Source organism: Emericellopsis cladophorae (assembly GCF_022114955.1).
Source record: "Emericellopsis cladophorae strain MUM 19.33 chromosome Unknown NODE_55_length_149150_cov_119_250300, whole genome shotgun sequence".
NCBI lineage: Eukaryota > Fungi > Ascomycota > Sordariomycetes > Hypocreales > Bionectriaceae > Emericellopsis > Emericellopsis cladophorae.
Window position 1 is genome coordinate 37,920 of NW_026250980.1, and position 27,632 is coordinate 65,551.

At 57.6% G+C, this 27,632-nt stretch overlaps 9 protein-coding genes across 9 annotated transcripts; 6 read left to right on the plus strand and 3 right to left on the minus strand.

Moving 5' to 3' along the window:
- Window positions 1-424: 424 nt before the first annotated feature.
- J7T54_002602 (NAD(P)-binding protein) lies at window positions 425-1,521 on the plus strand (the record flags this gene model as incomplete). Its single annotated transcript, XM_051509130.1, has 2 exons — window positions 425-1,183; window positions 1,243-1,521. The coding sequence occupies 2 exons, from the start codon at window positions 425-427 to the stop codon at window positions 1,519-1,521; spliced, it is 1,038 nt and encodes a 345-aa protein (XP_051359816.1).
- Window positions 1,522-1,631: 110 nt separating this feature from the next.
- J7T54_002603 (Vegetative incompatibility protein HET-E-like protein) lies at window positions 1,632-5,430 on the minus strand (the record flags this gene model as incomplete). Its single annotated transcript, XM_051509131.1, has 5 exons — window positions 1,632-4,123; window positions 4,176-4,401; window positions 4,453-4,581; window positions 4,677-5,173; window positions 5,367-5,430. 5 exons carry the CDS (start codon window positions 5,428-5,430, stop codon window positions 1,632-1,634), a joined length of 3,408 nt encoding a protein of 1,135 aa, XP_051359817.1.
- Window positions 5,431-6,909: 1,479 nt separating this feature from the next.
- On the plus strand, window positions 6,910-11,611 carry J7T54_002604 (Brefeldin A resistance protein-like protein; the record flags this gene model as incomplete). Its single annotated transcript, XM_051509132.1, has 2 exons — window positions 6,910-10,921; window positions 10,974-11,611. 2 exons carry the CDS (start codon window positions 6,910-6,912, stop codon window positions 11,609-11,611), a joined length of 4,650 nt encoding a protein of 1,549 aa, XP_051359818.1.
- Window positions 11,612-11,916: 305 nt separating this feature from the next.
- On the minus strand, window positions 11,917-12,590 carry J7T54_002605 (uncharacterized protein; the record flags this gene model as incomplete). The annotated part of the gene is made up of 2 exons (XM_051509133.1): window positions 11,917-12,531; window positions 12,582-12,590. The coding sequence occupies 2 exons, from the start codon at window positions 12,588-12,590 to the stop codon at window positions 11,917-11,919; spliced, it is 624 nt and encodes a 207-aa protein (XP_051359819.1).
- A 507-nt stretch (window positions 12,591-13,097) lies between these two features.
- J7T54_002606 (uncharacterized protein) lies at window positions 13,098-13,732 on the plus strand (the record flags this gene model as incomplete). Its single annotated transcript, XM_051509134.1, has 2 exons — window positions 13,098-13,280; window positions 13,337-13,732. 2 exons carry the CDS (start codon window positions 13,098-13,100, stop codon window positions 13,730-13,732), a joined length of 579 nt encoding a protein of 192 aa, XP_051359820.1.
- Window positions 13,733-14,153: 421 nt separating this feature from the next.
- J7T54_002607 (uncharacterized protein) lies at window positions 14,154-14,724 on the plus strand (the record flags this gene model as incomplete). Its single annotated transcript, XM_051509135.1, has 2 exons — window positions 14,154-14,527; window positions 14,718-14,724. The coding sequence occupies 2 exons, from the start codon at window positions 14,154-14,156 to the stop codon at window positions 14,722-14,724; spliced, it is 381 nt and encodes a 126-aa protein (XP_051359821.1).
- A 791-nt stretch (window positions 14,725-15,515) lies between these two features.
- Window positions 15,516-16,412, plus strand: J7T54_002608 (uncharacterized protein; the record flags this gene model as incomplete). The annotated part of the gene is made up of 1 exon (XM_051509136.1): window positions 15,516-16,412. One exon carries the CDS (start codon window positions 15,516-15,518, stop codon window positions 16,410-16,412), a length of 897 nt encoding a protein of 298 aa, XP_051359822.1.
- A 723-nt stretch (window positions 16,413-17,135) lies between these two features.
- Window positions 17,136-20,633, plus strand: J7T54_002609 (uncharacterized protein; the record flags this gene model as incomplete). The annotated part of the gene is made up of 5 exons (XM_051509137.1): window positions 17,136-17,208; window positions 17,260-18,090; window positions 18,142-18,579; window positions 18,627-20,447; window positions 20,497-20,633. 5 exons carry the CDS (start codon window positions 17,136-17,138, stop codon window positions 20,631-20,633), a joined length of 3,300 nt encoding a protein of 1,099 aa, XP_051359823.1.
- A 2,139-nt stretch (window positions 20,634-22,772) lies between these two features.
- Window positions 22,773-26,358, minus strand: J7T54_002610 (helicase MAGATAMA-like protein; the record flags this gene model as incomplete). Its single annotated transcript, XM_051509138.1, has 5 exons — window positions 22,773-23,737; window positions 23,800-24,514; window positions 24,570-25,969; window positions 26,025-26,157; window positions 26,206-26,358. The coding sequence occupies 5 exons, from the start codon at window positions 26,356-26,358 to the stop codon at window positions 22,773-22,775; spliced, it is 3,366 nt and encodes a 1,121-aa protein (XP_051359824.1).
- Window positions 26,359-27,632: the final 1,274 nt, after the last annotated feature.

A 27,632-nucleotide genomic window follows, 5' to 3' on the forward strand; every position in this document is an offset into this window, starting at 1 on the left:
TATGCGTCTTTTGTTTTTGACTGATCCACGGACAACCAAGCAACCGAACCTGGATGGTCTACATGTACGGTCGCTGAGCCTCGACGTCAAAGCCAATCGACACATCTACCCCCCTTCCCAGACCAGGCCCGAGCACGTCAAAGTTAAATCAATCGTCTCTCTAGCCTGCATGAGGTCATGCCGTCGCCACTGGCACGACGGCAAGTGGGACGCCTGGGCCCCGGGCGCCGGGACGCCGTAGCCGAGGCAGCGTTTGATGTCATGGCGGAAGCTCTGAGAAAGTCAATTCATGCTGTCGACGGATCGGGACCACTGACAGCACAGCTCCGGACTTTCGGAGCCGTCCTTTCATATAAGGGTGGCCTCGAGCTGCCAGACCCTGGCCTCCAAAGCACCCTCAACGATACCACCACCACAGCACACAATGGCTCCCAACAAGACCCTGATCTACAAGAAACTCCCCACCGGCCTGCCTGTGCCGGGCGAGCATCTGACCGTTGAGGCGCGCCAGACCGACATTGACACAGCGCCCAAGGGCGGTCTCGTGCTGGAGAACCAGTACGCCTCTTTCGACCCGTACATGCGCGGCCGCATGCGCGACCCGAGCGTCAAGTCGTACGCCCCTGCCTTTGAGATTGACGGGCCCATGCCCAACTCGGTCGTGGGCAAGGTCATCAAGACCGACTGCGCCGACTTTGCCGAGGGCGACCTGGTCATTGCGTTCGTGCCCATTGCTGAGTACGCGCGCATCGAGGACCCCAAGGCCGCCAGCGTACGCAAGGTGCACAACCCGCACAATCTCGACCTCGGCCTCTTCCTTGGACCCCTGGGCATGCCCGGCCTCACGGCCTGGTCCGGCCTGCACAAGATCGGCAAGCCCCAAAAGGGCGAGACCATCTTTGTCAGCTCCGCCGCCGGTGCGGTCGGCCAGGTCGTCGGCCAGATCGCCAAGCGCGAGGGCCTGACCGTCATCGGCTCCGTCGGCTCGGACGAGAAGCTCGAGTTCATCAAGCAGCTCGGCTACGACGGCGGCTTTAACTACAAGAAGGAGTCGCCCTTTGACGCCCTCAAGAGGCTCGCCCCCAACGGCATCGACATTTACTTTGAGAACGTCGGTGGCAGCCACCTCGAGGCCGCCCTCGAGAACATTAACGAGAACGGCCGCATTCCCGTGTGCGGAATGGTGAGTTTATTCTTCCCCACTTCCACCTCCCAAGGACCTGACAATACTAACCCAGCCAGATCGAGGACTACAACACCCCCCGCGAAAAGCAGACCGGCGTCCGCGGCCTGATGCACCTCATCCGCACCGGCGCCACCATGCAGGGCTTCCTCGTCGGCAAGCCTGGCTTCGGCCCTGACTACGCCAAGGACCACCAGGAGAAGATGCAGGCCTGGTTCGCCGACGGCTCCATCCAGGCCAAGCTCCACGTCACCGACGGCATCGACAAGGCCGCCGAGGGCTTTGTCGAGCTGTTTGAGGGCAAGAACTACGGCAAGGCCCTGCTCAAGATCCGTTGAACGTGTCATGATGTAGCATAACAGCGATTAATTTATTGATGATTCATGATTGTCGTGTCGCCCAATACGTCTGCTGAATCGATACCATGAATACGCCCTAGCCAAACCTACTACAGCTTCGTCTCTCCCAGAAATTTGCACATTCGTGTATCGCCCATTTCCCCGGCTATGCGGAACGCTTGTCGCATGTCCTGGATGGTTTCCTCCTCGTCACCGCACTGCGCCAGGAACAGCGCCGCGGTCTCGAGACGCTTCTCGGGCAAGCAAGGGCTTTTGACAATCATGACCAGCGCTGTATCGCCGCCGTTGTCTTTCTGATGTAGACGTCCTTGCAGGCGCGGAAGAAGGAACGCGTACACGGCTGGATTGCAGTGTGTTGCTGCTAGGTGCAGCACGTTCTCCCCGCGTGAATTGAGGTGATCAAGATGGGTTTCAATGCCCTCTTGGTTGAGCAAGTATTCCACCACGGGGAGATGATTCGCCAAGACAGCCTCGCCAACGGATTGGTGCGATGGGGAGCCCCAAGATGATTGCGTCCGTTGCGCCGGACGCAGCAGCTCGTTCCGGAGCTTCTCGTTACCCTGCGCCCCGTCCATCAGCCGGCGAACAATGGGCATACAGCCCATCCTCGCAGCCATACACAAGAGCTCATTGCCAGATTCCTCCTCGACCAAGTCGTCCAACACGAAATCGACAAGGTCGAATGCCCGGTCCCAGTTGGGGTGGTTCGTGCGAGGAAGCAACCATCGTGACATGATGCGATGGAACAAGTCGAGGGCCGAGAGGCAGTCGCTACCTTTGCCCTCCCAGGCAATGATGCTGAGCCGCGACAAGTCGCCCCACTGGAGAACTTGGTCAACTGCTTTTGCCCTGGACTGAGGAAGGAACATTTCGCTTGTCAAGTCCGGGCTGCCCAGCATCTGGCGCAGAATGGTCTCCGAGCCATACACCGAAAAGATACTGAGGGGGTCGTACAAGGTACTGTCAAACTCGAATCTCTGCTTCATTGTGCAACCAGGACGACTGTTCTGCTCGATCCAGTTGCTCAGCCGAATCGACCCGGCCTCACACAGCTTCTCCACGTCTGCGAGTGCAGGGAAGGGTCCAGTGGTGATGCTGCCGAGATGGTCGACCCAGTGGCATGCTGCGTAGGCGAAGAACCCGCCCAGCCCACGGTCGACTGGATCGTAGGTGATCATGTCCTTTTCCCAGGCGTCCCATGTGCAGTGAAGATCACCCTGAAACGAGGCCGCGTCGTCGCTTTCGACTTCAAACAGGGCGGCGTCTTGCGGTAACGCTTCGATTGCCAACTGTTCTTGCGAAAACAGATGTACATGGCCGATCTCCTCCAGAAGTAGATATTCGATGCACAGGTCCAATGCGAAGGCCTCTGGGGCCTTGATGTGCTTGTCGGCGAAGTACTCTCCACCGCCAAGGATGAACTCTTTGACCGACTGGTGCACGAGTCGTACTTGACCCTTTTTCACACCCTTGACATCGGTGTGACTGATAAATGGATGGATCAGGCTCAATATCCTCTCAGAATCCACGAGGGGCGCGACAGCGGCCACTGTGCGAAGCTCATGTCGCCAAAGACCAAACGTGGCAGCCCAGGCAAGCTCCTCCAACCGAAGGGTCCTGCGGGAGGCGGCAAGGAGTGTCAAGGCGATACCCGCGAGCTTCTTGTTCTCGGGGTCATCGGTTGTGCATCGCAAGAAGATGTCGCCGTACAGGGCTGCCAGTTCTGTTGGCAACGAATTGGCCACCAATAAACGTCGCATCGATTCCAGAGCTGTGATTCGGCGGAGCTGAATCAGGTCAACCACCATCTTGACCCAAATGGCACTCCCTTGCGCCAAGGAGGATAAGGTCTCGATGACAAGTGCCTTGACCTCGGTCGATAGGTAGGATAATCTTCTCGTCACCATGTGTTCCACGATGATGGCATCACGCCGCACATCCAGGCCGAGCTGGATGCTGGGCAAGTGGGCGAACTGGGCGAGGCACTCTGTTGCGGGTCGCGACGACAGCAGAATCTTGAGCATGGAGCTCCTGTGCGAGAGGTCGCCCAGTATCCTCATGAGTTGCATTCGAGATTCGTAGTCGCATTCGTCCAGGCCATCGATGACTATGAATAACGGTCGGTCGACAGTCTCGACTATCCATTTCAAGAATTCCTCGAGTTGGAGAGCATCTGCAGCGGGGTTGCCGCCGTCAGAAGCTTGCGTCTTCTTGTATCGTTCAAAGAATGGCTTTTTAAGTCCAGAGAGCTGCTCCAGGAGGGACAAAATCAGCGTCGAGAGAATAGACGTCAGCCGGCCCGATTCATCGTCCCGGCAATAGTAGTAGCAGACCTTGGGGTTGGGAAGCTGATGCTCGTTGCGTTGCCGCAGTGTATCGACAAGGAATGACATGCAGACGGATTTGCCGTGGCCCACGTCCCCAAGAATGATGAGTTTCCGAGAGTTGGATGCTTGGTACCATGTTTGGAAGTCAGTATTCTCCAACAGGAAATCGCAGGCCCCGTCCGCTCGACCACTCCGCAGAGACGCATGATGCTGGGTTTGCCGGCTCATCCCTTGGCTCCCCAGCCATCTGGCAACTGGCGCAGAGTTAACATACACTGCGGTGCTTTGCGTAGACTGGTGACTTACTCTCTCGATCGTAGAGCATTGACTTGATGTCTTCCACGATCTCCCATGTCGCCTTTTGTATAAGTTTGCGGAGGACATCAGCCTGGCTCAAGAACTCCTGCACAAGATTTGGTAAATGGTCCGTCTCGAGGACCATTTTGACCATCAGGCTGGCGCCTCTCCGAGTCAAAATCTCAAAGGCCACTCTGTAGAATTCAAGGAGGCTTTGATACACCGACACCAGGGCCTAGGAATCGTCAGAATAATGGGTTCCCCGCTCGACTTGCCCAATGCTTACCTCGTGAATGTCTTGCTTGTGAGATTTTTGACCAAGTGTATCGCAATCATCAATGTAGGAAATCTGCTCCAGCATGTCGCCAATCTGCTTCGCAAAATCCAAATCGGCACTTGCCATGCTGATGGCGATCTGGGCAAAAGAGAGTTAGTAGATGTGACCGGAGAGTGTATGTACATGGTGAGTGCAAGAGCCAGCCATGATCTGTCAACTTGAAACAAACTCACCGCCGAGACGCTTCGGACCACACCAAAGACGGTGGAAGCCGTCGGTTCGATACTCGTCAGTGGGCTCGCCAGATCCAACGCCAACTTGAATTTTTCGAGCGGTACTTGGATGGACCGCAGGTATTCCACGCCTCGCAGAAAGATGGACTCTTGAGTGGCCTCTTTATCAGCCTCCTCCAGCTGCTCGAACAACTGGGCGACTTTTTTGCCCTGGAGAATGCCAACGTCAATGTCTTCTCCAAGACGGGCTATTGCCTCGCGATATGCTGCGCTCCACAGGTCTGAATGGTCAACCACGCCAGAACCACTGCCAGAGGGGTTCACGTCGGCGTCTTGATGCGCGGGTTCATGTACGGGGAGAAGCGCCTGGTTTGATAGAAACGCAATGTGATTGTTGACCTGGCCCTGGGTGGCTGGCCTCAGAGCGGTCGCCGTAGCTTGGTAGGACCTTGAAGGCGTCGGCTCGCCGGTGGACTCTTGGGATCCCGGTAGAGAAGCTGTTCTTTTTTTTGCACAGTTCAATTAGCAAGCTGAAGCAAGCACAGGTGCCAGGCGGGCGCACTCGGTTAAAGCAGACTGGCTTGGTTGTGGCTCGGCTTGAGCGCTGTCCTTGTCCGACTGCTCTCGAGTCGCACGACGACGCCGACGCCATCGCTGGCGCATCCTATCTCGAAAGCTGTCATATTGTACAATCAAAGTCATCGTGTCCGAGGCCAGAGGGGGGCCAGATGTTGAGGTCGAGGCCGTTGTACATGGTGCGTGCTTGTAGCACGCTGCACCAGCCCAAGGCAAGGCAAGGCAAGGGAACTCCCGAGCGCTAGTCAGAGGAGGTGGGGATGATGGCAGGGATGTCTACGGAGCCAATGAGCTTGACGCAGATCTTTGTCTCGATTCATGTTCATTCGCGATGGGACTCGGTACTACGGATACGGATAGCTCAGCAACTGCCTGTCTCGAGAACCAACCAACCCAGAGCTAAATGTCCAAATACCTACTCCATACCTAAGCGCTTCAGCGACGTCGTCTTCTCGCCGGACCGGACCGGACCGGATTGGACGGATCATGTCATCTTCGGAGACGGATGCGCTCCGTGCCACCATCATTTTCAATGGCGCGAATCAGTTCACGCTCGTGGACACGACGCCCCAGCAAGTCCAACCTACCCCAGACGTTCATTGCCCGCATAGGCCGCGTCCATTCGAGAATCCCTCACTCATCTCTGTACGGAGCATCAGTCTCCCTATTGCAAAGATCGTCGAGGATCATCATCCGGTTCTACGGCGTGATGCTCACATGACCAGTAGTGGACCTCACCCAAGAGCTCGGCTGGGCGGTACTGACTGTTCGGTGACAGCAGGTGATGCTCTCAGTCTGTCCTCCACCACTGCATCCCCTGAGCTCTAGGTTAGGCTGTTTGAAATTCGAGATTAGTCATTCGACTTGAGTCAGGGGGTCTGGTTTGTGTGCACCTCACATTTGAAAGTCTCACTTCGGCTGTGAGACGTCGTGGGCGCAGCCGTGCCGTGTCTGGCTCTGAGACGATTGGAGGTGGGATCCGGATACATGGTACGGGTCGGTTTGTCGGTGATTCGAGACATGGAAATGCCAAGACGTCCGAGCACGACCGCAAACAACAAACATCAATTTCACATCATCATCTACACGTCGAATATGGTGAATATGAATGATGTCATCATCAGATCAGCGTCGGGAGTCAGTACCAGCTGCGCAGATGGCCGACCCCGGCTGGGCACGAATCGCGCGGCAGGCCCGCGGGCATCGATGTAAGCCGTAAGTAAGGAAAACTCTCAAGAGTCTAACGATATTGATGATGGCCATAGTGTCGGTCCCTGGCGTCGCTGGATCGCGGCTTGATGCTCGCTTCACGACTCAGGACTCACGCTACAGCCTCCAGCGTGGCCAGATACGGATGAGCTTAAAATTACGAATCGTATAGTTTATCGATCTACTAATTTTGGTAGATCAGCGAGTGCTCTAGCGCCTGTCTTACCCACCGGGCACTGGTGCCCGTTCGCCCGTTCGCGTCATAGACTCGTGCTCGGCCTTCCTGGAGACAGCGAGCGCGACGGACTTTGCACGCGAACCCGACGTGGCAGAAGAAAATGGACTGACACGTACTATATACAATCGGCGCCAACCCACACGTTATTTTGATTCTATTTTTCTCTTCCATGTTCCCGTCGTCGCTGCTGCTGCCGCCTCCACCACCAAGATGGACGTACCCACGCCCAAGGACACAGATGTGCCGGGCGGCTTCCCGGAGACGCCCAGCACCATGCACACAGACGGCGCGCAGACGCCAACGCCAGGAACAGGAGGACTTCACGCAGCTGTCGGGGCCCCCATCTTGACAGGTGGGAGGGCGCCCGCCGCTGGAGCTGAGGCTGCTGCTGCTGAGCCCTCGCCCACCAGCACGCTCCCGAAGCAACACCATGTCAGCGACAACATGAACCACGAGGAGACAACCACGACCAGCTCGGCGAGCACCACGCCCAACGAGACGACCAGCAAGCCACCGCTGGAGAAGCGCCCGACCGGCCACACGGAAGATGACCTCTTTCGCATCCTGTCGCGCCGTCGGACGTCCAACACGCACGCCACCAGCAAGGACGATGACGATCAGGAAGACCAGTCGCAGGAGATCAACCGGCTCATGTCGCGCATGTTTGGCAACGCGCGCCAGGAGCAGAGCGAGGAGGAGAACACGCGGCACGCGGGCGTCGTGTTCCGCAACCTGACCGTCAAGGGCGTCGGTCTGGGCGCGTCGCTGCAGCCGACGGTGGGCGACGTCTTCCTCGGGCTGCCGCGCGCCCTCAAGAACCTTCTCACAAAGGGCCCCAAGGCGGCACTGGCCAAACCCCCCGTGCGCGAGCTGCTGAGCCAGTTTGACGGCTGCGTCCGACCGGGCGAGCTGCTGCTGGTGCTGGGCCGACCCGGATCGGGCTGCTCGACGTTCCTCAAGACATTCTGCAATCAGCGCGCAGGCTACGAGGGCGTCGAGGGTGACGTGACGTACGGGGGCACCAGCGCGGAGGACATGGCCAAGCACTTTCGCGGCGAGGTCATCTACAACCCAGAGGACGACCTGCACTACGCGACGCTGACGGTGAAGCGGACACTGGCGTTTGCGCTGCAGACGCGGACGCCCGGCAAGGAGTCTCGACTCGAGGGCGAGACGCGGCAGGACTATGTGCGCGAGTTCCTGCGCGTGGTGACCAAGCTCTTCTGGATCGAGCACACGCTCGGGACGCGCGTGGGCAACGAGTTCATTCGGGGCGTATCGGGAGGCGAGCGCAAGCGCGTGTCCATTGCCGAGGCCATGATCACGCGGGCGTCGGTGCAGGGCTGGGACAACTCGAGCAAGGGCCTCGACGCGTCGACGGCGCTCGAGTACGTCCGCAGCATCCGCGCCATGACCAACATGGCGGACGTGACGACGGCCGTCTCGCTCTACCAGGCGGGCGAGTCGCTCTACAACCTGGCCGACAAGGTGCTGCTCATCGACGAGGGCAAGTGCCTCTACTTTGGACCCTCGGAGGGCGCCAAAAAGTACTTTCAGGACCTGGGCTTTGCGTGTCCCGAGCGCTGGACGACGCCCGACTTTCTCACGTCCGTCTCGGACCAGCACGAGCGCAGCGTCCGCGAGGGCTGGGAGGACAGGATCCCACGCACCGCCGACGAGTTTGCGGCCGCGTACCGTCGCAGCGAGGCCTACCAGAACAACCTGCGGGATATCGAGGACTTTGAGACGCAGCAGCTGCAGCGCCAGCAGTCGCAGCGGGAGCGTAACGCGTCCAAAAAGTCGGCCGAGAAGAACTACACGCTGCCCTTCCACCAGCAGGTCATGGCCTGCACGAAGCGGCAGTTTCTCGTCATGACGGGCGACCGGGCCTCGCTCTTTGGCAAATGGGGTGGTCTCGTCTTCCAGGGTCTCATTGTCGGCTCCCTCTTTTATAATTTGCAGCCGACGGCGGCGGGTGCCTTTCCACGCGGCGGCACGCTCTTCTTCCTCCTCCTCTTCAACGCGCTGCTCGCCCTCGCCGAGCAGACGGCCGCGTTCGAGTCCAAGCCCATTCTGCTCAAGCACAAGTCCTTCTCCTTTTACCGGCCGGCGGCGTACGCCATTGCGCAGACCGTCGTCGACGTGCCCCTCATCTTCATCCAGGTCGTCCTCTTCAACCTCATCATCTACTTCATGGCCAACCTGGCCCGGACGGCCTCGCAGTTCTTCATCGCCACTCTTATTCTTTGGCTCGTCACCATGACCACCTACGCCTTCTTCCGCGCCATCTCGGCCTGGTGCAAGACCCTCGACACCGCCACCCGCTTCACCGGCCTCTCCATCCAGATCCTCGTCGTCTACACGGGCTACCTGATCCCGCCCTCGTCCATGCCCGTCTGGTTCAGCTGGCTGCGCTGGATCAACTGGATCCAGTACGGCTTCGAGTGCCTCATGGCCAACGAGTTTGCCTTTCTGCAGATTGAGTGCGTCCCGCCCTACCTCGTGCCCCAGGTTCCCGGTGCCGAGCCCCAGTACCAGTCGTGCGCCCTCAAGGGCAGCGTCCCCGGGGAGACCACCGTCTCGGGCGCGGCCTACATTGACGCGGCCTTTGAGTACAGTCGCTCGCACCTGTGGCGCAACTTTGGCTTCCTCTGGGCGTTCTTCTTCGCCTTTGTCCTCCTCACCACCGTCGGCATGGAGTGCATGAAGCCCAACGCGGGCGGCGGCGCCATCACCGTCTTTAAGCGCGGCCAGGTGCCCAAGACGCTGGAAAAGGCCATTGAGACGGGCGGCCGCGACGAGAAGGGGTCCTCGGATGAGGAGGCGGGGCCGACTGCCCACGTCACGCCCGCCATGGCCGACGAGGGTCACGAGGAGCAGCAGCAGAACCTGGACACAACCAACCAGGTCGCCAAGAACGAGACCGTCTTCACCTTTCAGAACGTCAACTACACGATCCCCTACGAAAAGGGCGAGCGCAAGCTGCTGCAGGACGTCCAGGGCTACGTGCGTCCCGGCAAGCTGACGGCGCTCATGGGCGCGTCGGGCGCGGGCAAGACGACGCTGCTCAACACGCTCGCGCAGCGCATCAGCTTCGGCACCGTCGCGGGCGACTTTCTCGTCGACGGCCGCCCGCTCCCCGTGTCCTTCCAGCGGGCGACGGGCTTTGCCGAGCAGATGGACGTCCACGAGCCGACGGCGACAGTGCGCGAGGCCCTCCAATTCTCCGCCCTCCTACGCCAGCCCAGAGAGACGCCGCGCCAGGAGAAGCTAGACTACTGCGAGACCATTATCGACCTGCTCGAGCTACACGACATTGCGGGTGCGACGATTGGCACCATTGGCTCCGGGCTGGACCAGGAGCAGCGCAAGCGTCTGACGATTGGCGTCGAGCTCGCGTCCAAGCCGGAGCTGCTCTTCTTCCTCGACGAGCCGACGTCCGGCCTCGACTCGGGCGCGGCCTTTAACATTGTGCGCTTCCTGCGCAAGCTCGCCGATGCGGGCCAGGCCGTCCTCTGCACCATCCACCAGCCCTCGGCCGTCCTCTTTGAGCACTTTGACGAGCTGCTGCTCCTCAAGAGTGGCGGACGCGTCGTCTACCACGGGCCCCTGGGCCACGACAGCCAGCACCTCATTGAGTACTTTGAGGCCAACGGCGCCCACAAGTGTCCCCCCGACGCGAACCCAGCCGAGTACATGCTCGACGCCATCGGCGCGGGTGACCCCGACTACCGGGGCCAGGACTGGGGTGATGTCTGGGCGCGGTCCAAGGCCCACGAGGAGCGCAGCCGCGAGATTGCCGACATGATCGAGAAGCGAAGCCACGTCGAGCCGTCGGCCTCGCTGCGCGACGACCGCGAGTACGCCGCGCCCCTGTCGACGCAGACCTGGCTCGTGGTGCAGCGGTCCTTTGTCGCGTACTGGCGCACGCCCAACTACATTATCGGCAAGTTCATGCTGCACATCCTCACGGGGCTCTTCAACTGCTTCACGTTTTTCCAGATTGGCTTCTCCAGCACCGACTACCAGAACAGGCTCTTCTCCGTCTTCATGACCCTCACCATCTCGCCGCCGCTCATCCAGCAGCTGCAGCCCGTCTTTCTGAATGCGCGCAACATCTTTGAGTCGCGCGAGAACAATGCCAAGATCTACTCGTGGTTCGCGTGGACGACGGCGGCCGTCGTGGTCGAGATCCCGTACGCCATTGTCGCGGGGGGTGTCTGTGAGTTTCTCTGTCCTATCTGGACCTTCTCGTACGATGCTAATAAGAACAGACTTCAACTGCTGGTGGTGGGGCATCTTTGGCCTCGACGTGTCCGCCTTTGCCTCGGGCTTCGCCTTCCTCCTCGTCCTCCTCTTTGAGCTGTACTACGTGTCCTTTGGCCAGGCCATTGCCTCCTTTGCACCCAACGCGCTGCTCGCCTCGCTCCTCGTCCCCATCTTCTTCCTCTTCGTTGTCTCCTTTTGCGGCGTCGTCGTGCCCCCGCAGCAGCTGCCCACGTTCTGGCGCAGCTGGATGTACTGGCTCTCCCCCTTCCACTACCTGCTCGAGGGTTTGCTGGGCGTCGCCATCCACGACCTGCCCGTCCGCTGCACGGCCGCCGAGTTTGCCCAGTTCACGCCCCCGCCGGGCACTTCGTGCGACGAGTACATCCTGCCCTTTATCCAGCAGGCCGGCGGCTACGTCGAGACGGGCGCCGGGGGCGTCTGCAACTACTGCCAGTTCGCGACGGGGGACGAGTTTGGACGCAGCTTCAGCGTCTACTACTCGAACAAGTGGCGCGACTTTGGTATCTTTTGTGGTTTCATTGCGTTTAATTACTTTGTCATCTTTGCCGCCACCTTTTTGCGCTTCAACGGCAGGAATCCGTTGAAGGCCGTCCTGGCCAAGAAGCAGATGGCCAAGCATTGACGGGACGTGAGGTTATGTACTCTGTACCACGGCAGACGGATAATTGCAGAGACTATCAATATGTGTAATGTCAATGGATTAATGCATAGACTGCCAACGACCGTCATACAGTAGTGAAGGAGTGATAAGATCTGTTCCCACCAGACACTCGAGCAAGATGCACGCTCAAGATGAATGCTCATGACAAGACAAGAAGTCCCAACGCCAGCTAGCAACAAAACAAACGCCCGCTATCCCTCGCTGCTCATCCATCACTGTCAGCGTCAACACGATGCCTGTCCAGAATACATACGATAGGGACCCACCTACAGTAAAGAAAGCTCAAGGTCACCGTGGATCCGCGCCTTCAGCTCAATCTCAATCTCCAGATTGAGGTCCAGCCTCAGCTTGAGGGACTCGCTCTTCCCACCGCCGCCGCCGCCACCACCTTGCTGCTGCGCCTGCTGCTTCTGCTTCTGCTGCAGCTGGCGCTGTTCCTCCCACTGCTTCTTGCGGCGCGTGAGCTGGCCCTTTGGCGTGGTGGGCTCCTCCTCCTCCTCCTCGCTCTCGCTCTCGTCTTCCTCTGAGTCATCAGTCTCTTCCTCTGAGGAGTCGTCATCGTCACGTGCAGACGAGTCGTCGACGGCGTCCTCAAACTCGGCGCTCGAGTCCTCGTCCTTGGGTTCTTGCTTGACCTTGTCGTCGGCTTGGTCTGCCTTCTTGGCGTCCTCCGGCTTGTCCCCGTCGGTGGCCTTGTCCGTGTCGGGCTTGGCCTTGTCGTCCTGGTCTTGCGACGACGGCTGCTCTGGCTTGTCTTCTTGCGCGGTGCCGTTGCTCTGCTCTGGGCTTTGACTCGGCTCCTCCTGCTCTTCTTGCTTCGGCGGCGCGTTCATCTTGTCACTCAAGTCCTTCTTGGACTTGGTGTCGTTGTCTTTGGTGGCCTGTCGTCTATTAGCTCAGCTGCTTCGCGCGCAGACGGTGGGCAGCCTACGGTGCTCATTGTCGCTGCTTTTTGTCTGTGTCTATCTGCAAGAGGCTGTGTCTATCCGTGGGGGAGGGGAAGGTCGATGAGAGAGTGTGGACTATGGACATTCCGTAGCTGAGCCGCACGAGACGTTGATAAGCGGTCTCCCCAAGCAGGGTTTCGCGTCCCAGCCCGCGGAGCCCACGCCAAGTGACGCAACAGCTTCTACTGCCACAGCTGTCGAAACTTGGAAACCTACAGGCTGGATGTTGAAGCAAAGGAGGGCAGGGGTGGCAGACGTCCTATGACGCCAGTGTATGGGGCGGGCAGGGGTTGGAATGGAGGAGGGTCCCATCTTGCGTGTCTACGGTGTAATTATTGTGTGCGTGGATCCTCTGTTAGCCTAGACTAGACTCACTAGGTGACTAGTCTAGAAGCTACGTACAGAGAGCTGTCTTGCTATGTATATACGTACGGGAACGTCATATCATCTTCTCGAATCGAGAAGCGAGACAAAGTGCATACCGACCAGACGCGTCAACTATGGTCATTGGTCTGCTCGCCATCGCGGCCATCCCGACAGTGACGGGCGTGGCCCAGGCCGTCAGCGCGCAGCAGCGACAGCAGGAGTCGTGCAAGCAGCAGCTCAAGTTTATGCTCACAGCGATGCTACCAGTGGAGGGCGAGCTGCGCGAGGCCGCGTTCTGCGTGCTGGTGGACGGCCAGGTAAGCTCAACTGTCTGTGCTCACACTCACGCACCCAATGCTCACACACCCGCCAGCTCTACCTCGACTTCCCAGACCAGCCCGTGCCCGGGCACAAGTTCTGCGGGTACTACTTCAAGTATCCCGGCCCCGAGCAGCACCAGGGCCTGGTCAGCACGATATGCGACGACCCGCCCATGCTCAACTGGATCTTTGTCGACGGGTCCACGGGGGCGGTGCGGTTCGGGGGCAAGAAGGCGACAGAGGGTCACGTCATTGGGCCCTGGGGCTGGAGCGCCGACGAGCACTTTTTGACGCTGCAGCAGGACCCGGCCAGCTTCAGGGCGAGAAAGGGCGAGGACGGGCGGTGGAGCGTCTACTGGGACCCCGAGGGCGAGGGTGCTGGCTTGCCGCTGCGCCTAAGGCGACGGATGATGCAGCAGGGCGTCGAGAGTCGCTATGTCAAGGGGTGAGCTGAGGCTCCCAAGTCCCAAGACGTCCAAGACACGTCCCCGGATTCAGCAGAAGCTTGATTCCAAGTGCGCAGAACTTGGCAGCTGCGGCGTCCGCGCCATTTCCACGCGCAGCTGGTGTGGAGGGGCGGGTGGAAACCCACCTCGGACAGCATCCCTGCACAGGGATCGTCTTTTTACTTTACCGGTCCTGTCTGTCAGGCTGTCAGTCAGTCATGGCGTATGGCGTATCTGACAGATGACCTCATTGTTGAAACCGGTTCTCATCTCGATGGCAGGGGAATATGGAAGTCGTGCGTCTGTCTGTTATATCACAAGGGTCTTCTGCCCTCCGTTCATGATCATACCGCCTTCGTGCTCCATACTCGAGTCTGTAACCAGTGGTCTCTCAACCTAATCAATCAACACCTCTCCCAGCACAATGGCCCCGACAAAGGAAAAGTACGTCGAGGACACAGCCAGCACCGCCTCGGGCGAGGAGGGCGCGGCACCTCCCCCCCGGCGCGAGAAGAAGACCAAGAAGAAGAGCAAGAAGAGCAAGTCGTCCAGCCAGGCGCTCGACCAGATCCCCGGCGTGGGCGACGTGGGCGGCACAGCCGAGGGCGCTATGAGTACCGTGTCCAACACGCTGGGCTCAGTTGGCGGCGGCGTCCTGGGGGGCGGCCAGAAGGAGCAAGGCGGCGAGTCGGGCGGTGGCGGCAAAAGCGATACGCTCCGTCTGCGTCTCGACCTCAACCTCGACATTGAGATCCAGCTCAAGGCTCGAATCCACGGCGACCTCGAGCTCGCTCTGCTGTACGTATTGTCCTACCCTGCACTCCCTCCTCACGATGTACCAGCGCCCATTCTTACGTGGAAACCTCCAGCACGGGATAGACGTTTTTTTTGCGTCCATCTATTCCGTCGTGCCCTCTGTCCTGTTTCTTGTCCATATATACTTTGTTCCTTGTTCAGGGCCATGTGGCTAATCCTCACGTTTTGTCAGGAACTAGCGAGAACTAGTTGTGGTGTGCCTTTTACTGTCTGGTCTCTGCGCGGTTGGCGTTAACAACGGCTGTCTCTGTCTGCGATGGCCGTTTCGTGTATTTAATCAATTGGTACGAGCGATGCATATCTGTCTACGGGCGGGAGCGCAAATCATTTGGTTCGGATGGACACGGACTGATGAGCGAGACTCATCACTATGACACTGATCGACACATCCCATGTCCAGCAATCGAATAATTTCATTCCATTATAGAGCACTAAATTTAGACGCCATGGCCACGTTCCAATGAAATGTTCTTAGCTTCCGATACAATGTGTCAACGACCACACCATCATCTAGCCAAGCCGCTGCCTAGCGTAATAGCCCGCATCTGCTAAGCTTCGTAGCGCCAGTTCGCGAAGACTGACAGACAGACAGACGCCAGAGGAATTCGCCTGCGGCTATTGACTATATCCCAGTCCAGATCCCTGTGGGCCACGCCACCGTCTCACCTGGCCAAGTTTCTGAGCCGCCGCCCCCCCCCCCCCCCCAACGCCTGCTTCGTCCTTGGCCAGGGTCGGTCAAGCTTTTGCCGATCCCACCCTCGCCATGACGATCCGGCTTGGCCTCTTGGCCAACTTGGGAAGAGGGGCGCGTCAGACTGTGGCGGCGTGGCCCCAACGTGCCCTGATGGATCGCGAGATGCGACCGCACTGGAATGTGCACTGCCAGCGGCTCCCGATCACTGCATCAGGATCCCCCCCCGTGCGCTCTTCTGCTGCTGCTCCCTTCCACTGCAGTCCACTACTGTCCGCAATGCCTGAGCCTGAGCCTGAGCCTGAGCAGCAGGGCTCTCCTGGTCCGTCCCCGCCCACGCCCACGCCCACGCACACTACGCACACGTTTGACGTGCCATACCGGGCGGGCACGTCCTTCACGCCGACGAGCGCGGACGCTGAGCCGCGCGCACCCGCGCACATTGAGCCCATACCGCGCATCGCCCTGGGCGACGGTTCCTCACCGCAGGCGCCCTCACAATCCGAGCAGCGGCGCGCCCAGCGTCGTGAGACGGCGGGCCTGGCAGAGGGCCTCGAGGGCAAGTACGTCGATGAGTTTGGCAACGTCCTCGACTGGGACGGCACCGTCAAGGGACGCGTCGAGGGCGACCTGCCCTCCATGGTGGGACGCCCCGTCTCCGCCAACGGTGATGTCCTCGACGCAGAGGGCGAGGTCGTGGGCCACGTCTCGGAGAACCACGACCAGCCGCCCCTCAAGGAGCTCGACGGGGGGCTGCGCGTCGACGATATGGGCAACATTTATTCGGCAGACGGCAGCATCATTGGGAAACTGAATGAGCCGCCGCCCAAGAAGGCGGACGAGGAGAAGCCTCAGGAGCAGGAGAAGCAGCCAGAGGCAGAGAAGAAGAAGCCGTGCGGCTGCAGTGCGCCACAGCCTGCGTCGGCGCCACGACCCTCTGAGATTTATCTCGACGTCAAGTCGACGTTTGATGGCATCCAGATTATACTCAAGATCCCCACCATATTCAACCAGGAGCAGCAGCAACAGCAGAAGCAGGAAACCAGCCAGAGGGGCGAAGAAAGCAGAAGCAGAAGCAGAAGCAAAAGCAAAAGCAGAAGCAGAGGAAGAAGTAGAAGCAAGGAGCAGGGCCGTGGGGATGAGCAGGCGAGCTCCAATGTCACTTGCGAACCATGATGACTAGGATAATCAATGAAACTTCAAACCCATAACGCCGCATGGCCATCTAGTCCAGAATTCGCAGTGCACTACGTACACGACCGAGAGGGCGCGGGTTCCATGCAGAGGATGGACTTTTCGGCATGGATGTAGACGAAAAACCTGCTTTGGCTACCCACCCGCCCGCCGCACCTTGATGTAATTCCTTAGAGAGGGTCCCCAGAATCGCCTTTGACAAACCACGCACGCATGCCATCTCGATGCTGTGGCCCATGCGATGCGTGATCGTCGTCCCGTGGCCAAGGAAATCTAGGCCAACTGTGTCCTGGTTGCATGGGGAACCCGGTCGTCGGCTCGATGGAGACGACCCTTGATATGAACCACGACCCACACACCACGCATTCACGCACGCCTCCAAACACACGCAGCCACAGATGCCTGAGTGGCGGTCGAACGATGTCATACGAACCATGGACATGACGTGTGGCTTGAGTGTACGTCGCTGTCAGCCAGCTACCCTTGGAGTGGACGGATAACAGACGTGACGTTGGCAGCGTTTCGCACAAGCAGGTTTGCTGGCCAGACAGACCTGTTCCTGGATCCGCCAGACGCAGAGCACATGGTTGGTATAAGAGGGCGAGGGTGCTGCGTCGACGGGCCTCGAGCTAGACTATGAAGCGCAAGTTTGCTGCCCTGAGAAGTTCAGTGCAGTTACCACAGCGAAAGAAACAATACTACAACATGCCCACCAACCCACTATCCGTCCCCGGCGGATGGAAAAAAGATACCCCCAGCGCGGAGAAGAGCAACCCAAGTACGTACCTTGTCTCGTGCTTGGATGGTGTAGACTAACAAGGACCAGCAGACGCCGCCAAAGAGCAGGCCGACAATGTGCCTCGCTCCGTGACCGGTACCGTGAATGAGTCCGGCGAGATTGTGGACGAGTCCGGCAAGAGCATTGGCAAGATTGCCGACTCGAGTGACCCCAAGGAGCTCGCCGGCAACACCGTGAACGAGGCCGGCAACATTGTCTCCGAGGCAGGCGATGTGCTCGGCAAGGCCACCCTTGGCGACGATGAGGCCAAGGCAAAAGACACCACAGACAAAACACAAACCTCGGCAGAAAAGGCGGCAGACGACGCCACCGACAAGGTAGACGACACCACAGAGAGCGCGGGCGAGTACACCACCGAGGGAGGCGACAGCAAGTCGTCGAGCGGTTGGTTCGGCAAGACCGCTAAGGGTGCCTACAACTCGCTCGGCTCGTTGGGGTCCAAGGGTAAGGAGGCCACGGACGACGTCCAGGGCAATGCAGACAACACTACACAGGACACACAGGGCCAAGTGGATGAGACGACCGAAAAGGCCCAAGAGGGAGCTGAGGATCCTGAGAAGAAGTTTGACAACACCACAGAGGACACACAGGGTCAAGTGGATGAGACGACCGAAAAGGCCCAAGAGGGAGCTGAGGATCCTGAGAAGAAGCTCGACAACGCCACAGAGGATGCACAGGACAAAGTGGACGAGGCTGAAGAAGGTGCCAGCCAGGCGCTCGACTTCTCCGTCCTGGAGAACGCCACCGTCAACAAGGGCGGCAACCTCGTAATCGACGGCAAGACCGTGGGCAAGCTCGTCGAGGGTGATGTCAAGAAGATTCAGGGCTGCAAGAGCGACGAGCAGGGCCAGATCTGGAATGGTACGTTGTTTCCCCTTCTGCACTTGACAAACACATCTAATATATACATAGACTCTGGCAAGGTCGTCGGCAAGGCGGAGCCTCTCCCGCAAGACGACGAGCCAAAGGAGGACGCCCCTTTCAAGAACTTCCCCGACGCCATCGTCCGGAGTGATGGTAGCGTTGTGCAGAGCGAGGACAACGACACTCGCGTCGGCACGCTCGTCGAGGGTGACGCTAAAAAGCTCAAGGGCAGCAAGGTCGATGAAGATGGTGACGTCCTCGACAGCCAGGGCAACAAGGTCGGCAAGGCTGAGTCTTGGGACGAGCCTGAGGAGGAGCCTGCCGCCGAAGAGGAGGCTCCTGACTGCTCCATGCTCGATGGTGCCGTCGTCAACAAGGCTGGCAACCTGACCAACCAGGACGGCAAGGTTGTTGGCAAGCTCGTCGAGGGTGATGTCAAGAAGCTGCAAGGCCTCAAGTGTGATGGCCAAGGCCAGATCTGGAACGGTATGTTTGTTTCTTCTGTACTTGACAAACACATCTAACACATATAGACTCGGGCAAGGTTGTTGGCAAGGCACAGCCTGTGGGCGAGGACGACCAGGAGAGGATGGACGCGCCCTTCCAGAATTTCCCCGACGCGGTTGTCGAGGGCGACGGCAGTGTTACCTCGGACGGCAAGCGTATCGGCACCGTGATTGACGGCGACGCGAAAAAGCTTAAGGGCTCCAAGGTTGACGAAGACGGTGACATTCTCGACCGCAACGGCAACACCGTCGGCAAGGCCGAGCCCTGGGACGAGCCGGAGCCTGAGGAGGCTCCCGAGGAGGAGGTGCCCGACTGGTCGTTCCTCGACGGCTGCACAGTCAACAAGCTCGGCAAGCTCGTCAACAAGCAGGGCGAGGTCGTGGGCACGCTCAAGGACGGCAACGCCAAGGAGCTCCAGGGCCACCGCTCCGACGCCAACGGTCAGATCTGGAACGACAGCGGCAAGGTCGTTGGCCAGGCCGAGCCCGTCTCCGACTCGGAGAGGCAGGCTGCCAGCAAGTCGTACGCCCCCTTTGAGAACTTCCCCGATGCCGTTGTCGAGGCAGACGGTAGTGTCACTGCGGACGGCAAGCGTGTCGGTACTCTGATCGATGGTGACGCCAAGAAGCTCAAGGGTAGCAAGGTCGATGAAGATGGTGACGTGCTCGATCGTAACGGCAACACTGTCGGCAAGGCTGAGCCCTGGGACGAGCCCGAGGCTGAGGAGGAGCCTGAGGCAGACCGCTCTGTCCTCGCTGGCAAGCGTGTCAACAAGGCCGGCAACGTCGTCGACGGATCCGGCGTCATCTTCGGTAAGGTCGTCGAGGGCAATGCCTCGTCCATGGTCGGACGTATGTGCAACAAGCAGGGCCAGATCCTGTCCGAGTCAGGTGATGTCCTGGGCCAGGCCGAAGTTGTGTCTGAGGGCGAGCGCGAGGGCTCCAAAGAAGGTCCCTTTGCTGAACTTGAGGGTTTGACCGTCGCCAAGGATGGTACCATTGTCACGCCCGCTGGTGACATTGTCGGACGCCTCACCTCTGGTGATGGTAACACGCTCTTTGGCCGCTCAGTCGACCAGGACGGCGAGATTGTCGACAAGAACGGCAACACGCTCGGCAAGGCGGAGCGCTGGAGCCCCCCTGAGGAGGAGCCCGAGGAGAAGTCCAAGGGTCCAATGGAGGGTCTCAAGGTGAATCGCGAGGGCAACGTCGTCAACAACGAGGGCGAAACCATTGGCAAGCTCGTTTCTGGCGACCTGTCGTCCGTCATTGGCAAGGAGATTGACGCTGACGGCGACATTATCAACACAAAGGGCCAGACTGTTGGCCACGTCGCCCTGCTCGAGGACATTCCCCAGGAGGAGGAGCCTGAGCCCGAGGAGACAGAGGAGGAGCGAAAGGCGCGCGAGAAGACCGAGGCGGAGGAGCAGAAGGCAGAGAACGACCGCCAGCTCGCCGGCCAGCTCAGCGGCGCCATTGAGCAGTCTCTCGAGAAGATCCAGCCCATTCTGACCATGATCAAGGACAAGATGGCTGTTGTTGACAACAAGAAGCCTGAGGAAATTGACCAGGAGCAGCTCGTCAAGGAGGTTAGGCCCCTTATTGAGGAAGGTGGTAAGATCCTCCAGGAGACCAATGGCATCGTCCGTGGTATGGACCCGGACGGTCGTATCCAGCGCCAGGCCAAGCAAAAGTCTGGCACCAAGGAGGCTTCCCCTGAGGAGCACCACCTCGCCGAGGTTCTCAAGACACTCACCGGCGATGTTACCCAGACCGTCGACGGCGCCAAGAGAAAGCTCGAATCTCTTCCCAAGGCGAAGAAGGAGCTTAACCCGCTGTGGGGTCTCTGTAAGTTTTAAAGTTCGTTGTGGAGATGGACTTTGCTAATCACACACAGTGACTGAACCCCTTGGCCAGATCATCGCCGCAGTTGGACTGCTCCTAACCGGCGTTCTCGGTATCGTGGGCCGGCTTTTATCAGGCCTCGGTTTAGGTAACCTCGTCGATGGCCTCCTTGGTGGCTTGGGTATGTAACTTCTTGATCCCTTTGATCCCTTTTCTGTGTATCTCGGACTAACGTGTTGAAGGTTTGAACAAGGTGCTCGCAGGACTGGGTCTTGGGTCCGCTTATGAAGCTTTGATTGGAAAAAAAAAATAATGGATGCGGATAATGTTTCGGTTACTGGAGATTGAAGCGTGATACAGCCTCCAATGACTGGAGGTTGATGCGTGATACAGCTGTGATGATGAGAGTTTGGAGTTTAGCCAAGGGGGCAGTTTGTACAGATAGTTTTTCTATAGTAATGTCTTTTACTTGTTCAATAATGTTCCCATGTTTAGAGTTCCTAGCTCCCTGCCTCAATTGCTGGTTAGAACCTGAGGACCTGTCAAGCTCGACTTCGACGTCGTCAAGACATTGCGTGTCGTTCCCGCAAGACCGCAAACTTTGCCAGGAATCTCAGGACCCAGAGTTCTTTTTCTTCATGAACGAAGAAAAAGAACTCATGTTCCAAGCATTAAAGAGGTTTGTAATATCTATCTCTGTATCTTGAGCCCATAGAGTTCCAAACGCTTACCCACGTATTTCAATGTATCAATGCCGTTCAGACGCGCCATACATGGTCATGTCAGCCATATATGTGAACAACTTCTCCACGTACCAATTGACCCGACGACATTGTGTATACAATTCTTGGATCTCTGTGAACCCTTTTTTACCAGGGGAATGCCTAGACATCTTGGTGTCGAATTGTGATGGGGGCTGAGACTGTGCACCACAGCACGGCAAGGTCTGGGAAGGAAGGAGCGGTGCTGCCAACATGACCACCCTCATTCCTATGGCGGAACTGCAACATGGCCCCTTCCCATTCGAATGAAAAGAAGAGGGGTAGTAAAAGAATTCCTCTGTTTTGGGTCCGACTGTCCCCTTTTCCTCCTCTTCTTCTCCATCGAGCCTCATACTCTGTGTTGTCGTGCCGTTTGCCATGCTGCCTGATAGCAGTTTTCTGTCCGTCCTGCTGACGGTTCTCAGAAACGTTGATACCGTCCCTGATGCTCTCGCGAGACAGCTCCTCTGCGCACTCGGTGTATCTAAAACCCAAGATCTAGTAAGCATTGAAAATATCTTAGCAGGATCTTGGTAACCTATGCATGCGTGTCCGCCATACTTCCTCCCGATATCTAGGTGCTCCTCTTTTCGGACCTCGCACCCGACGCCCATTCTCTCGAACTACAGCGCAGCGAACTGAAAGTCAAGGGGATTGCCTAGACGTCCATTAACTGCCCAAACAACAAGGAGAAGTGAACTATTCTGTACCGAATGTACGGTCTGGACTCTTATAACGATGAGCCAGTCTGTCATCTTCGTTAAGGTGAGTTTATGTGAAGCCTGATTTAGGAGTAGTAACTGACTAGAAATAGACTCGCGAGAGCGCAAATATCATCGAACAGCGCGTGACCGCCGATGGGCGATGGCTACAAGGTCTCGGCTCTTCATGTCGCCTTTGAAGGCGCCCAGCGTGACGAGCTTCTCGCCAAATTCCGCAGCGGCGAGAACAAGATTCTTGTCTGATTCCTACAAATTTTTGTTTGTCAGGCAGGTTTGCCTTGCTTGGCATCTTCGCGCTATCGCGCTCTTCCTCCTTTCTTCCCTTGGCATCAGCATCTTCAGATAGAGAATATTGATCTTCTTGCTCTTCTGATCTGTTATTCATTATCATGAACTGTCAAACTCAATACCCACCTTGACGGCCTGACAGGCCGCACGCAGCCTTGTATGGGGGGAATTATCCCTCAAACAGCAGCCTCGGGCATCAATCTCGCTATAAGTTCATTTTTCGTGCCCTCTAGAACTTTGAACTTTGATCCTTATGCATCTATCAAATAGTCAATTTGGCTCAATAACACAGCGTTCTCGTGGTATTGTTATCCTGAATTCAACACAGACGTCCTAGCCCGTGGTATCGACATGTCCAGTGTCTCTGTGGTTATCAACTACGACAACCCAATAAAGAGTTGTAGCCACGAATTGCTCGAGGGTATTCCCAAGGAGGAGGAGCTTCCAAGACAAGGCTTCCGAGGCCCGGGCCTGGCAGTGTTACTAGGAAAAACACGGAGCAGGGACAACGGTAGATTGGTCTCAAAATCTCTTTCTCAGGCGCACCAATTCTATTACTACCCCGTCTTCTCCTCGCCCCGGATGACGCCCACACGCTTCTTCTCCCCAAACCACTTCAACAAGTCTTTCAAAGGACCTTTAAGATTGGAGGCCTTGACCCCCGCTGCCGTGTACTGCAGCACCTTCTTGCCGTCCGCCGTCACCACCTTGTTGTTGGCCTTTTTGCCCTTGCCCTTGGGCCTGCCTGCGTCCGGCTGGTCCTCGACGCCATCTACGGCTCCCATGACGTGAATGTCGCCAAAGACGACCAGACCGGATCTGTGGCGCGTACAGGCCACGTTGAGCCGGTTACGGTTTGACGTGAAACCAGCGCCAACGGCACGCGTGGTGCCAAGGATCAGGCAGACGAGACCGCCTTCCTTGCACTGAAACGAGTCGACAGTCGCAGCGGGTGGCATCTTGTCCAGGCGAGCGTACTTGTACTTTCGACGCAAGCTCTGGATCACCTCGAGATTGGCTTTGTATGGGCAGATGGTGACAATCTGACGATGATCCAGAACGTCGCCCTTGGCCTCGACCCACTCCGAGAACTCGCACCAGAAGTTGAGCGCCCGTTCGCATTGCTGGTAGTTCGACTTGCCATGCGTCACCGGGTTCAGGTACGTGAATGTCTCGGGGCAATGCATAAAAGCCGGATAGAGCCTGTCGGTCGGTGCGGGCGCTATCGAGGGGAACTTCTCGCGCAGGAACTCGTCTAACAAGACGCCGGGTCGATGGACGGCATTTGTGATATCGCACGAGGGCGCGTAGACGAGCTTGACCTCCGGGTATATGATATCTCCAATAGCGTCCATCATACCACGCGCCATACGGAACTGCTTGACCAGGACATAGACGGGCCAGTTGTGGGCTTTGAGCCACTGCATGGCCGACATCTTGCCGTCCTGGAAATGCCGGTTGAGGTAGCGCCCCTTGCCGTCCTTGTTGTACTCGGTCATCACCGCCGGCTCGAGCTGCTCGTCTAGATGAAAATTTTAGGGACCAAGACGCACGCAAAAACATTATTCGTAGGGTCAAGCTTACCGTCGCCTGACATCATTATTGGCAGGAGGCAGTTGCCCCAAAGCCGCATCATGTCAGCCCGCTTCATGTTCGCTGCCTCGTCGACGGCAAAAGCCGCAGCATGGTGCTTCTTCCATTCCAGACAAGGGCCATGCCTACTCATCGCAGGCGTCGAGAAGATCATGTCAGCATCCTCCAGCAATTGACGCGTGAGACCGTCCAGTACATCTGGTGAGGCAGCCTTGTCCACGGTGTCCCAATCGCCAGCTTTTACGGCGTCGATCAAGCGTTGCCCGCCATGGATGGAAAAAATGTCTTTGTGTAGGGCGACCACGGCCTCCGGGTCGCGATCATCCAGCGCTGCCACGGCCGGAGATCCAAAGATCTTCAGCAGCCAGTACGCCACCGAGTTCTGGAGCTGCCAGCGATCGTTGCGGCCAACCTGCCACGGGAACAATTCAGACTCGGTCAAACCAGGCTTCTCGAGGAGCCGTCGGGTGGCAGTCACCTCGTCGTCTAGTCGTCGGGCACGAACAATTAGGCGGCGCACGCGTCCTTGGTCGTCCCCATCACTGTTCCTGTAGTATTCGACGGCCTTGGCATCGAGCCTGTCCGTTTGCTCGAGGAAGTGGTTGACAGCGATGTGCGTCGGACCGCTGGCGTAGACCTTCTTGAACCGATCGACCAAGCATAGGGCCGCCACGGCAGCGCGGGTCGTCTTGCCGTAGCCTGCACTCTAACACAAACGTTAGTCATTTTCAGGATGAACAAGGTGTTCATATGGAACACACCGCAGAAATGAGCACGACCCCCAACGGTGCTCGGGCCATGTGGCGTTCGAACTGTCGCACGTCGTCGCGATCCACGTCGGTCTTCAGAGCCTCCCAGTAGAGACTGTCCTTAGGCAGCAGGTTCGTCGTGGGCAGGGTCCATTCCTGCTCCTTTGAAATTGGAGGTACGCTATCGCGCTTCCGCTTGCGAGAATTACTTGCCTCGAGCTGGGTTCGCCAGAAGCCTCGACCGGACCACAACTCAAGCACCCGGGACTGGGAGAGATAGGCGGCGTCAGGATCCAGGCGGAAGGAAGGCCTGGCACATGTTCGCTTAGAGCAATTGCCCATGTCCCAGACAGACTCCACCAGAGACTGTGTATCTGCGAGTTGGGGGTCGAGGGCCAACGTGACCGTGTTCCAAGACGACCTATCGGCGGCCAGGGCGTCCAGGGCTTGCTGACGGGAGGAGAACACCCTCCGAACCATCAACGGATCCAGGCTCTCCAAGGGCATCCCGTAGTTGAGCACCAGGTCGAACTCATCCAGGCCATGGTTCTTGAGCACCGGGAACCTGTCTGGTCTTTCGATGACCCGAAGTTCAGCTCCAGTATCGAGCGCAGAAGCTTCTTCTCCCCACTTCTTGTGATCGACCCCGAGACAAACCCAGTCCAGATCTGACTGATCTTCGAAAAAGCTCGTCCAAACGCGGTTCGTGCCGTCGCTCTTTTGAAGGCGCGTCCAAGCATCAGCAAAGGTGATACGGAATGATTTGTTCAGTTTGACGATCATGAAGAAACTGGAGCATTCGGGCTCTTCTTTGCCCTTTGGGAGGAAGTAGGCCGGAAGCTTGGTCTTGAAGATCTTCATGGCCTCTTCAGCAACCCAGAACTGGTCCTGAACAACGGACTGGGAAATGGTCGCTAAGAGCGCATTCGTATCGTCGAAGCGCATGCAAAGCTCAAACTGATCGCCCCTGATATCCTCGCTCATCGGACCACGGTAGAGTCGGGGATTCCAAGCGTGATCATCGCCGTACGGAAGCTCTTGACCTTTGGCGAGCTTGGTGGACAGATTGAACTTTTCGAGGTAGATATGGGGGGTCTTCGGGCCCCGGACGGAGAAGAAGAAATCCCGTCCCTTGAAGAAGTCGATCAGGCGTATACCGCCCACCGATGCCGCGCCGTTGATCCAGTCGCCACAGGGGTGCCCTTTATTCTCGTAAGGCATGCCCCAGTCATCGACCTCGACTTCGGCGTCCTCATCGACCTGTAGGTGGATTCGGAGCCAAGGACCAGGTCGGTATTCCTCGCGATCCTCTGGAGGCCACTCCCATGCTTGGGCCTTGGTCTTGTGCATGGGCAAGCGGACATGCAAGCTGAGCTCTTGAGAGACCGACGCCTTTCGCTGCTGGGGGTCGACTGTGGACATGGTTGGTCAAAGAACGAATGAAGAGCACACATCAAATGGACGTACAGCTGCGAAAGGTGCCGAAGCCATCCTCGACGTTGCTGGCGCCACGAGGCAGTGTCAACGTAAATCCGCGCCAATGCGAATGAGCTGGGTTGGCGTAATAGACAAATTCGGCCGTGATGCCGCTGGGGCAAGGCTTCCCGAGGTTGCCACCGCCGATGATCGGACCATTCTAGGACCCAACGTGCACAAGGCAGTAGTATTTATAAGCCAACAGCTGCTTGTCAGTCTTGGGGGCAGGGGCGATATCCTGAGCAGCCTTGGCTTCGGGGCCGGTCTTGGGAGCATCCGGCTTCTTTATGGTCTTGCCACTACTCTGTTGAGATGGTTGAGACATGAAGGCGGAAGAGTGCGTGAGCTGCTGTAGAAAGGTTCCAAGGACCGAAGAACAACTATTGAATTAGTTGCCCAAAAATGCCAACTTCCCTAGGGAAATTGACACGGTCCGAGGAGAATGACCTCGCAAACTCACCACGCCAGGGAGAAGAAGTGTAGAGCCTCGAGTAGAGGTGTGGACGGCGGTCTTGGGGTGGTAAAATGCCACTACGGAGAGTGACTGGCAGCGCGGTACAAGTAGATGGGAGCATGAAGGAGAAGAGAAAAGAAAAGGAAACAAGAAATTTGCAACTGGTGGGATGATAACAAACAGGTGAGGCAGGGCTCAGCGTCGCCGGTCACGCGTTGGACCCACTGGACAACATTCATCCGATTATTGACTTGTGAGCGTTCATTAGACTCGACTATTAGTGAATCCAGAAGGACAGCCGAGTTTCGGAGCGGTGGCACTGGCTTCATAGCCAACCACAGCCGCGTGAACGTGGCGTACAAGCGTCAAACGTTTAACCTGTTCTTATTTAGGATATACCTACGCCGCAGCTCGAGGAAGAAACGGAAAAGCGAGGGGGTCAAGGGTGTGGTAGCGTCGGATGAGTTGAAGGTCTTGAGTACAAAAGGGGGGTGGGACACACAACGCTCTGCTTGCACTTTTCAAATTCTCCTTGGAGTTCGGATAGCCATAATTTGCCTAGAAGTGAAATTCTTCCACTTTCTCTATGCTTGACTCTGATCTTACTTGCCTTTCCGGGCAGGTAGGGGCTGCCTGCTGCTCATGAAGGCTTCACGAACACGAAAAACCGCACCACCACATAAGGCAGATATTGTATGTATTACTAGTCGGAAAGTGGCTTTCCGATGATGTTTATCTGCTAATTTTATCGTCTCGTTAATTTCCTCGGGCTGTCAATGAAATTGCACTATATTCTATGCGCCTTGGCCATGCCTCTGCGTGTAGTCTGTTCCGCTAAAGGATGGCAAAGTTTTGTACCCAAAATATTGCCAACAAAAGCTTGGACGAGAGGAGAGGCTATTCCTGGTTCCGGACGGATAGTCCCCGTTTTAGGATCTATCTGCGGGGTCGCAAAGACGGTGGTGTGCTGGGGGTCTTTGTCTTCAAGATTTGTGGTGTTTCTTAAACTTTCACACGCCAGTTACGGTCAGCCTCGCGATAGCAGCATGACACGGTGTATTGCGTAACAAACCACTCAATATATTGTCTGTTGATATAAAGAGCTGTAGTTTGCTTTTGCGTTATTAATATTCACATATTCCCGT